The sequence below is a fragment of the Saccopteryx leptura genome, chromosome 3, assembly GCF_036850995.1.
Source record: "Saccopteryx leptura isolate mSacLep1 chromosome 3, mSacLep1_pri_phased_curated, whole genome shotgun sequence".
NCBI lineage: Eukaryota > Metazoa > Chordata > Mammalia > Chiroptera > Emballonuridae > Saccopteryx > Saccopteryx leptura.
This window is the reverse complement of record NC_089505.1, coordinates 101712318-101724367: the sequence shown is the minus strand read 5'-3', so window position 1 is coordinate 101724367 and position 12050 is coordinate 101712318. Positions and strand designations below refer to the sequence as shown.

Here is a 12050-nt window from a genome sequence, read left to right as displayed (position 1 = left end):
TGAGGCTAGAATAAAGGAATGGCCCACCAGTTTTTGGCTCTACAGTTTCTCTACCATCTGTCCGAATCTAATGGGAACCTGCATGTGCCTGGCTATGACGACCGTGACTACTGGTCTTACACTATCTCATGGGCAGCCTGTTTCATTGGGCAGCTGTAATGGTCAATGAAGTATCTATACTCAAGTGGGACAAAAAGAGGGACAGATAGGGACAGACAGACAGGAAGGGAGAGAGATGAGAAGCATCAATTCTTCATTGCAGCTCCTTAGTTGTTCATTGATTGCTTTCTCATATGTGCCTTGACCAGGGGGCTCCAGCAGAGTGAGTGACCCCTTGCTCAAGCCAGGAACCTTGGGCTCAAGCCAGTGACCATGGGGTCGTGTCTATGATCCCACGCTGAGGCCAGCGAACCTGCGCTCAAGCCTGATGAGCCCACGCTCAAGCCAATAACCTTGGGGTTTCGAACCTAGGTCCTCCGCATCCCAGTCTGATGCTCTATCCACTGTGCCACTGCCTGGTTAGGTGAAACAAGTAGATTTAAATATAGCCTCAAATAATTTCAGCTGTGTAAGTCTGAGGCATTAGTTCTTTGTGGGGCTTGTCTGCATCCTTCTGCGGCTTAGTGTTATTCTTTGCTTTCATTTATTCATTCATTCTCATTTACTACATCCTTTAGAGCTCACTGGATATCCTCTCTGATATGTGGTAAGGTTTTAAAGAGAGATTTTGCTAATCCAAAGCCCCCTCTGAGCCTCAGTTTCTTCACTTTGAAATAGGAGTGTTAATCCATTCATTCTCTGCCTTTCTTGCAAGAATATGGTGAAGGTAAACTAAAGGAATGAATAAAGGAGTATGCTTATGTTTGGGTGTCAAGTGAATGAATGCCCTCTTTTAAACTGAGCACAATGTCTGCCATATAGTAGGAATGCAGCAACTATTTGTTGAGTGAATAAATAAGTGAATGATTGAATGAATGAATGAATGAATGATTGAATGTTGGAATGAACGCATTTCTTCCCCTTCCCTGTCATAGTCCCTCTGCTCCTGTGTTAACTGCATGGACAGGCCAGCAGAAACAGTCTTATGCAGCCTGAGATAAGGCCTTTGGCGGGTGTTTTCCTATCACCCCCTCAAGTGGGTGTTGGGAGAGAGCTGTACTGCCTGGTGCTGGTGGAACCACGCACAGAGACATACGCAAGATGGGCTCTAAGTACCCACGGTCTCTGCAGGGCTGCCTGCCCCTGTGGGCCTTAATGCTGGAGATAGCTCTCATTCTTATCTTCTTCTTTTTCACCGAATATGACAATTTCTCAACACATCAGGAGATCACAGGGACTCATCAAGGTGAGTGCCCAGAGAGGGGATGGTCACAGAGGCAAATGGGGGCAGGGGCAAAGGAGGTCTGTGATCCTCTGGGAGCTCAAATGTTTTTTTCTACAAAGTCTCCAAGGAAAGCGGTTCTTATCTTCCCCCATTGGTTTCACAAAGACATAGCCAACAATGCAGGCTCTCTTTCAGGACCAACATAGGCATCACCTCTTCTATGAGTCCCTCCTTGATTTGTCAGGGCAGAGTGAGGAGCCTCCTTTTCCGTGTTCCCAGAATTCCCTTTGCCAAATAGCCTTTATTATTCTCTGCTTCCCCCCTACTTCTCTTCTTAGTGGCAAGGAATTTCACATTGTTGGGTTTTCGGTTTTTGTTATCTTTTTTGGGTCTCTCTTGCTCGTTTCTGTACCGGCCCCCTTTTAGAGACTTTAGTCTATTGTCCCCTCCCCCACCCCCAGCTCTCTTCTCACTTGGAGGCTGAAAAGTCTGTATTCTGTCAGCAAATCCAAAGTCACAAGGTATAACTGAAGGGGGGTGTGGAATGATTATTTTATTTGCAGCTAAAAATATTCACAGACAGTGATGAGAGCAACTGTAAACAAGACAGATGTCCACAGTGGTATGGCTTTTGTTTTTTTTATAAAAATTGAGATGAGTTTTCAAGTATCTCAGCGGGTGTTATGTTGTTCATGATAATGGGCAGGCCTCCTTGAGTGACCTTCTCTTAAGTCTGATTGAGTACTGTACTTACCTGTTCCCTAGTGATGCTAACTAAATATAGTTAACTGGACATAAAGGGAAGGTGCCCCTAGGCCCTTGGCTTGGAGAATAGGACAATAGGATGATTTAGGGATGGAAGATCCAGTGTCACTTAGTGGGCAGGCCCAGAGGAGACCTTGCAAACAAGCAAGGCCTGAGCACCGTCCTAATTTACTTTAATTGTTTTCAATCCAATACAGTTAATTCAATGCACTCTTTCATTCATTTATTCATTCAATCCCGGTATTACACACTGGTATTACAACCAGTGTGGATCCAGACACATGCTGATTAAAGCTGACATTTATTGAGCACTTTCATTCACAATAACCCCATGAGTTAGGCACTATTATCCTCTCAGTTTTTCCTATGAGGAAATCAGGCGCATGGACATTAAGTAATTTGCCCAAGGTCACTCAGCTAGTAATAGCACAGCACATTTAAATTTAGGCAGCCTGGCTTGACCTGTGGTGTGGCACAGAGGATAAAGCATTGACCTGGAATGCTGAGGTTGCCAGTTCGAAACCCTGGGCTTGCCTGGTCAAGGCACATACAAAAAGCAAGCAATGAACAACTGAAATGAAGCAACTATGAGTTGATACTTCTCACTCCCCTGCCCCTCTCTCCCCTCTCTCTGTAAAATCAATAAATAAGATCTGATAAAAAAAAAAAAACAGCTCTCCAAAAAGACAAAGTCATTCTGGAAAAATAAAATAACTCCAGAGTATACTATGGCTTAAAAAAAAAAAAAAAACAACAACATTGCCTGACCTGTGGTGGCACAGTGGATAAAGCATCGACCTGGAAATGCTGAGGTCGCCGGTTCAAAACCCTGGGCTAGCCTGGTCAAGGCACATATGGGAGTTGATGATTCTAGCTCCTCCCCCTTCTCTCTCTCTGTCTCTCCTCTCTCTCTGTCTCTCTCTCTCTCTCTCTCCTCTCTAAAAAATGAATAAATAAAAATAAATAAATAAATAAATAAAAAACATTTAGGCAGCCTGGTTTTAGTTTTCATGCACATAAACATTATGCTTCACGGCTATTTTACAGTGAGGTTGAGTTACTTGTCATATAACCAGTAGGCGTAGGAGCCAGTACTCCAACTTTATTGATTGGCTAGTCTGTGTTCTTCACCCCTAAGCTGTGCTGCTAACATAAAATGTCCTCAGACACTCCCTTTATATGGAAGCATGGAAGAGGGCCCACTACCCAGGCAGGAGGGTGACTACCCAGCCAGGTCTTGGAGGCTCAGTAGGAATTAACAATGAAAATGGAAGTGGAAAACACAGCAGGAACCAGTGTCTGTGCTCATTGGAGTGGACCGGGCGAAGGTTTGACAATGCAGTGTTGGAGCTTAAAGAAGGGGCAGGGCCTAGTGGATCCACTGGGTTGAATAAGGAATTCAACCTTTGTTCTGCTGTCCTAAGAGGACGTGATGAATTTGGGTTTGGGTAATGGAGATAGCCATTTCAGGGCTGGTGTAGAGGATGGGATAAGGGGCATGGCTTAAGGTGGGAGACCAGTGTGGAGGCTGTAGTGTTTGTTGTATGGACGAGAGGGCTTTAGGCTTTTCAGATTGGGCGCACCATTTTTCTAGCATGCACCATATTTATATGTTATGGTTCATGAATATATTTTGTACATTATAATGCATACATTCAAATTAGAAAATTTGAAAGATATCAAAATGAAATATATGGTATTTTCAAATTACTGATCGTGATGGTGTCAGTCAATCTCAAAGTAAGGTCCATTGTTACCATTACTGATGATGGATGGAAATCCATTCCTCAGAGTCTTTTTAATAATTTCAAGTTATCTTGCTTGACCTCTTGTTAGCTGGTTAGACTGACATTTTTTTAAACCTAGAATCTTATTGACAAAAAGTTTGCATAAGGAAAAGTATCACAAAAGTAGTTTAAGCCACTAGTCCACTTTGTGAAGGTTAGCTGACTTAAAACTAGGTAATTTAATCTGCCAATCCACTTAATCTAATCTAGTCCATGTAAACTACAATGTTATTTAAACCAATTCTAAAAAAATATATTTAATTGGAGAATCAATACAGCATAAATATTATATGATATACAGGCTTATTGTTAGTTTTGTTAGATGTGATAATAGCATAGTGGGGTTTTTTAAGCCCCTATTTGTTGGAGAACTACATTGAAATGGAGTGATGTCTGGGGACTTCTTTAGCCAAAAAAGAAAGAAGAAACAGAAAGTAAGAAAAAGGAAAAGAAAGCAAGTGGAGAAAGATAATAAAAATGAGATAGGCCTTCTGTGACAATCATCAGAGCTGGGAACGGGTACAGGAGGTGCACCATGCTACTCCTTGTTTCTGCATATGCTTAAAATTTGCCATAATTAAGAATTAAATTTAAAGAATAACCCTGCCATTAGTTGCAACATGATGAATATGTAGAAACACATGTCAACCCCTTCCCAGTGGCCCAATATGCCCTCAGGATACCTTTCAAAGCTAGGACAGCTTCTAAGCTGTCTGACATCCTGAGCAAGAATGAAGAGGCTTCTGGGTTAATCTGAATATTAAATACTTGAGTTGGAAAGTTCACCAAGTAGGCAGAATAGCCTGCATCAGTGGTTCTCAAAGTGTGCTCCTCAGACCAGCTGTCTCAGCATCCCCTGGGAACTGGTTAGACATGCTGGAGTGGGGCCCAGCGATCTGGGTTTTACCCAGCCCTCAATGACTCTAATGCGCACAAAAGTTTGAGAACTACTGGAGACAGATTGATTCAGATCTTGCCTCTGCCTCTTCTTAGCTGTGAGACCTTCAGCAAATGACTCAGCCTCTTTCTGCCTCCATTTCAATCTCTATGACATGATGACAATTCTTCTTTCATTAAGCTGTTGAAAGGACTGAAATCATTAACACATATAAAGACTGGCGAGAGCTTTTTGATTAATAAACATTGTTTTTTAAAATTAAAATAAGTTAAAGTAGGAGTGCTAATATCTTCCTCCAGCAGCCCCTATAGAGTGTCTAGAGCAGTGCTTTTCAACCCCAGGGAACAGTATACATAGGAGATTTATTTCAGGGACTGCTAAGACAGAAACAAAACCCATTATTAGTATTTTGTGCGTTATGTTTTAATTATAATACTATAAAATAAAATTTCTCTAAAATAACCAAACAGTAAAAATTTTTAAATAGAATACAACTGAAATTTCTAGAGAGCAATATTTAATTCAAGTAAAGCTCCAAAGATATCTAAGACACCCTCAATAGTATTTTCATCGATGATAAAGGCTGATAAGTGGTAATCACCCTGAGCATAAGTGAATTTGACTAAAGTCATTGGGTCTATAATCTTCATACAACATCGAGATGGTTAACTCTTTCATGGACCGGCACAAAATTTCTGATGGATTGACACTTGTCCATGGACTGGTGGTTGAAAAACATTGGTCTGGTGCTGACCGGTGGCGGCGCAGTGGATAGAGCATCGGCCTGGGATGCTGAGGATTCGGGTTCAAAACCCCAAGGTCACCAGCTTGAGGGCAGGCTCTCCAACTTGAGCGCCAGATTGCTGACTTGATCATCGACATGACCCCATCCATGGTCACTAGCTTGAGCGTAAGGTCACTGGCTTGAACAAGGGATCACTGGCTCAGCTGGAGTCCCCTAGTCAAGGCACATATAAGATCTCTCTCTCTCTCTCTCTGTCTCTGTCTCGCTTAAAATAAACCCCCCCAAAACACACTAGTCTGGAGCATTTTCTGAGGTGTGGATTCCCTACTCCTATTACCACTGGTCTGGATAGGCTGTGATGAAACCAAATGGGCAGGGGGAGTGAAGGAGAAGCTGCCGGGGTCCAGCCCCGGGGGGGATCCAGGGGTCCCACAGGAGGAGACGGCGTCGGCGAAATCGAGTGAGAGAGCCGAATTCTTTTCTTTCTCTTTATTCTCTAGTTAGCATTTACTGCCAGGCATCTCCACCAAATGCTAGTACAGCTCCTTTTTTATACCCACACACCAAGTTACAATTACATGGTATTAATCATTGCTTCTGTTTCACTATGTTTACATGTTTCCAGATAACAGTTAGTTTACATCTGTAAACTACAGATCAGGTGGTAAATCATTCAAAGTACAACTAAAAAATAACTTGAATAGCGATAACATCGGTAAAAGCTTTTAAAGGATTAGTACTAACTAATAACTCAACTTTACTGTTGTTTGTGAGTCAAGGGGCAGAGAGAGATTAACAGACAAAATCATTAAGGACTAGCAAAGGACCACCGCTTGCTCAGGCAAATGGCCTGGAATTTATGCAGTGTCCTGGCTTTTCTCACAAGATAACAAAAGGCTTGCCCATTGAGAAACTGACTTAACATTAAGAGTAACTTTTACTTAAAGATATATAGAGTGCACTCGCAAGATAGCTTAGTAGCAACATAATTTCAGAAGACATTGATTGCTATTGCTTCTATGGATGCCCCCTGCCATACCTCTCATTATCAGAAGAAAGAATTTTTGGGAAAGTTTATAAATCTCATGAGTGTCTCACTGAGAAAGTCCAGCAACTGCCTTTAGTCATAAAACAATTCTCTTAGCAAAACATCCTTTTCTTGCTGACTGCATTCCTATCCCAGGCCATGCAACAGGCCATTCCATAACACCTTATCTAAGATTCTATTGTCTGGTTAAACTTTATTTATTTACTATATTCATACACTAGCTAAGTTCTGGCTATATTCTTTCTAACATGATTAATAAGAAGAAATTCTCCTACAAACTTAACCCTTTACGAGGGATATCATAGCCAGCCTCTTATGTTTATGAGCCCAGTTCAAGGGGCTTACAGGCTTTTCTGTGGAACTTACACCTTCTGTCTCATTTCCAAAGAAATTACTACAAATCTACAGGGAAAGTACGGTACTATTATCCCTGTGCCACAAATAATAGCACACACCCAGAAAAAGGGGGATATAAGGCCAGATTAATTCAAAAGATTAAAGGGGGAAGTATCGTGCCTTTCCTTGCGGTGACTTTGTCAACCCGCAGCTGTTGGTCTTTACTGCGGTAACTCTATCTTCTTTTGCTGTGACTTTGTCAACCAGCAGTTGTGGATCTTCTTCTGCTGTGACCTAGTTAGCCAGCATTAGTGGATCGGCTCCCGACATCTCCCCCTTTTTTATTATTTAAATAAAGCTTTTGTATTTTCACCGTTGTTTCTCTGAGATTGCTGTTTAAGAGTCGGAACATGACTGGAAGGACAAGAAGAGTGATAATTGCCACAGCTATTATTATGCCTATATCAGTAGCCAGAGAGGTCAGGCCATGCATAGAAAACATACTTTTAATGTTTTCAACAAATTGATCAGCTACTTCTGAGGCAGAGACTAAAGAGCCTGAATGTCCTAAGTTTTGTATCTGCTGATGTAATTCCCTTAAATCTAAACTAATATCACTATTATTCCATACACCTAACAAATGATTCTGTACATTATTCCATGCTATGATAGACTGATTGTATTCTAAAGGAGTCACACATATCCACCTGAATCCTGCATGGCATCTAAGAGTCATTCTAGCTTTCATAGCTAACAGCTCATTACATATGTGAATAAAAGCCTCCTCTAAAGCATTCACTTTCAATTCTAACTTCCTATCTATAGTCTCCTGTACTGCTAATGCAAGAGATATATTACGAGATAAACTATCCACATGATTTGCAGTGTGAACTGATTGAGCTAAAGCGGTGGTGGAAGCAGCTACAGATCCTATAATAGCAATAAGAGCAGTAATTCCCAAAATCAATTCAGCAACAAATCGCTTTCCTCGATGGTGAGCAAGCGCTTCAGAAGCAGCCTGTAGTGCATGCAACCCTGGGTCATCATACCAAGGCTGAGACAAACTAACAGGTAACATCACATAAGGTGGCTGCCGCAAAATAAACATAACTTGAGCTTTGGTGTCATATGATAGACAGTTTGTTAAAACACAGCGAGAGCAGGAAATGCTAAACATAGAATTATAAGTACTAACAGAAAGATTACTGTCCATTGTAGCAATCAAGAGTACATAAGGAGCCTGTACACAAGCCTGAACAAAAATATTCTGAGCAGGATAAGGGTAAGGCCTAACCAAATATGCTGGTGCAGCAGCTGCAATTAGCTGCCAAAGCTTTGTTTGATACCTGGTGGTTAATTCATCCTGATAAGTCAGCTGTGCAGGTATCCATCCAGCAGACTGCCAACGTGTGACAATTTTATTTAAAGGATTATATTTATCTGACCAACTGTAATCGTCTCTCATTTTCTGCACTAATTTTCTATAATCATATTCAGAATAAGGACTAGACCAATCTTGTACAGTGAAATTAAAAGCATATGCAGTATAATTCATATAATTGTAATATGCACATTCTTGCCATGGGGGAAAACCAAATCTATTCTCCACAGACCACCAGTAAGGCTCTTGAGTTGCCTTTTTTGGAGGATAAAGTTTACATGGGTGAAATCCCTTAGGAGGCAATGTAACAGGATTATACTCATGGGTGTCAGGGCCTCCAGGCATTAAAATTGTGAGAGACCATAAGTCTCTTGTTGGGTGTCCAGGTTTATTACTTTTAGGAGAGTCAGTCAAAATAGTCTTAAGTGTAGTAGAAAAACATCCAGAAATCTTGTGAGTATTATTAAACATAAAACATATAGGTACCTTATCCGTTTTCCCATGAAATGAGAAATTTGAATTAGTTTTATGCATAATAAAAGAACTACATGATCCTCCCAAAAACTTAGTATGATTATTAAACACAGGTATATCATCTCCTCCCCAAGTAACAGGCTTAACTAATGGTGGATTTGGAATATAAGCCCAATAAGATTTGTTTTGTCCAGTAGCCTCAACATTAAGTACCTGAATTGAAAGTACAGCTAGCATAGCAATAAACATATTAACAGGGTTACGCTCTATATTTTGTTGACGACAAATTGAATCAGCCCTTTCAGACAACGCCTTCAACTGGCCCCAGGTTGGTGGGTTGACAGTTCGAGTAGAGCGAGCCATCCGTTGATAGGGAGGTCGTCTAGCTCCCTGTAGTGACAATCGCTGTATCCCTCGAGTAACTGGATCATACAGAGAGTTCTTTGATGACCTCTGCTGGGAAGTCACTGATGACGCGGGTGGCACAGAAGTCTCCTTCTGGCTGGGAGGGGGCAGCAGATTTCTAGAAGTCTTAGTGGGATAAATTACTGATTGTCTTTTTAGAAATTGCAGCAGTGGGTGAGCAGGAAGATGAAATAAAACCTGCCCTGTAAAATTACTAAAAGCAATTTGCCATTCTGAATTTAGCTGTAATAATGCTTGAAATTGATCCTTATTATAAGGAACAATGACTTCCGCCATTTCTTTACCAAACAACTCTCTGCTGCGGTTTCTTCCTTTAATTATAAGAGTAGCCACCAAATCAGTATAGGGCATAATAACTTTCTTGTGAGAGACAGGTAAGTGAAGCCACTCTAGAGGGCCATTCTGCCACAAACATCCGGTAGGAGTGTGTTCAGTGGCTAAAATCACAAGCTGCCATGGTTCCTCTATAATAACTCTGACTAAATGTTGATTATTAATTACTTCTTCTATTTTTCTAAGAGCTTTTGCCGCTTCTTCTGTGAGCTCTCGAGGAGAAGTTGGATCAGCATCTCCTCTCAAAATATCAAACAATGGCTTAAGCTCTGCTGTAGTTAATTTCAAATAGGGTCTAATCCAATTAATGTCTCCCAATAATTTTTGATAGTCATTTAGAGTTTTTAAATGATCTTTTCTTAATTGTAACTTTTGAGGACTGACAATGTCTGTAGACAGAACACGTCCCAAGTAATTAAAAGGTGGCTGTACTTGAATTTTTTCAGGGGCAATTTTTAATCCAAAATTCTGTAAAGACTGAGTTGTTTCTTGTAAAATATTATGCAATTTTTCCCGATCAGGCAGAGCAAGCAAAATGTCATCCATATAGTGAATTAAATAAAGATCAGGATATTTTAATCTTATTGGATCTAAAGCTTGATTCACAAATTTTTGACAAAGCGTGGGACTGTTTTTCATTCCCTGGGGTAATACCTTCCATTGATATCTCTCATAAGGTTGTTTAAAATTTTCTGATGGCAGACTAAATGCAAACCTTCGACAATCCTGTGTAGCTAATGGTATAGTAAAAAAGCAGTCCTGTAAATCTATAACAATTACACTGTAGCCATGAGGCACCGCAACTGGTGAGGGGAGTCCAGGTTGTAGTGACCCCATATCTTCCATAGTGGCATTTATAGCCCTAAGGTCCTGTAGCAACCTCCATTTTCCTGATTTCTTTTTAATAACAAAAATAGGAGTATTCCATGGACTGTTAGAAACTTCTATATGTCCTTCCTGTAATTGCTGCATAACTAATTCTCTGGCTGCCTTAATTTTTTCTGAACTCAGGGGCCACTGTTCTACCCATACTGGGTTGTTAGATTTCCAGTTAATAGGATCGGCAGCAAATAGCTCAGTGGCCCCAACTATAAATTTGTATATTCTATACCATGTCTTCCTTGATTTTCCAACGTCTGACTTGGATATACTTGGCCCTGCTGTTTCTTTCCTAGCCCTCGATTAGGGTCAAAACCCATCTGTAACATTTGTGCAGTTACTTTTGAATCCGGGCTGTACATGAAAACACCCATTTGTTCTAAAATGTCTCTCCCCCAGAGAGATAATGGTATACTTGAAATTACATAGGGGCAGAAAGTTCCTTGGTTATTGTCTTCATCCTGCCAGGTTAATATTTGAGAACTTTTAGCAACATTTGAAGCCTGGCCAAGTCCAACTAATGAGGTTGGAGTTGACTGAGTCGGCCAGGCTCGAGGCCAATCTTTGCCAGCAATGCAGGAGACGTCTGCCCCGGTATCTAAAAGCCCCTCGATTTCTTTTCCAGAAATCTTTAATTTCTTTAGTGGCCGAACTTTCTTAATTTCTTGTATCCAAAACACAAAATCACTGGAGCCAAAGGCACCTTCTCCCCGTTTTTGTTCAGATATAGGCTTTCCGATGGGACAGTAAGGCAATAGTAAAAGCTGAGCAATTCTTTGACCAGGATAAATCTCAAGCGTTTTAATTGGGGGAGCAATCATTATTTTTATCTCCCCTTCATAGTCCGAATCAATTATTCCTGGCATTACGTATATTCCTTTTAAAGATGTTGAACTTCTGCCAATTAATAATCCAACCATTCCTTTAGGAAGGGGACCTTTAACTCCTGTTGGTAATGTAACCGCCGGACTGTCAGGGGTTAATATTGCTGAGGCGGTGGAACAGAGGTCCAGTCCTGCGCTGCCTGGGGTTGCCCTGGTGAGGTCTGAGACGGACCGGAGTTGACAAATGGATTCAGGCTGGCCCCAATTGTTATCGGGGCCTGAGGCTGGCCCCCTTGCCAGTTTCCCTGATTGCTACTTTGATTGCTTGCTAGATTTTGATTTTGTGGGGGCTGCCATTCTATCCCTAAATTTGGTCCTAATGGCTGTCCGTTTTTGTGAAATTTAGAACGGCACTGCTTTGCCCAATGATATCCTTTTTGACAGCGTGGACACAAAGTCTTAGGCAATGGGACATTATTATTAGCATTATTAATTATGGGAGCTGTCCCTTGCACTCCTGGGCCTGTTTGCCCACTCTTGTTAGGGCATTGTCGGCTAAAGTGGCCCGTTTGATTACAAGTAAAGCAAGTAAGACTTCCCTTAGAGGAAGCTTCATTGACAGAAGGCATTTTTCCTTGATACATAGTCTTAATAAATTGAGGATACGTTTCTCCTTTTAAAGCTGCAGCAATAGTTACTCCCTGAACAAAAGCAGGATTTACATCCTGACAGGCTTTGATGAAATCTCCTATCGTTCCTTCTCTCCTCACTGACCGCAACATAGCCTGGCAAGTGGAATTAGCATTTTCATAAGCCAACTGTTTAATTAT

General features: G+C 41.1%; 1 protein-coding gene across 1 annotated transcript in view; it reads left to right on the top strand.

Moving 5' to 3' along the window:
- Positions 1–1200: 1200 nt before the first annotated feature.
- Positions 1201–12050, top strand: part of RHCE (Rh blood group CcEe antigens) — a 51997-nt gene continuing 41147 nt past the window's right edge. The window contains exon 1 of the mRNA XM_066375491.1: positions 1201–1345. Coding sequence (XP_066231588.1) covers positions 1201–1345 — 145 coding nt within the window. The remainder of the gene's footprint in view (positions 1346–12050) is intronic.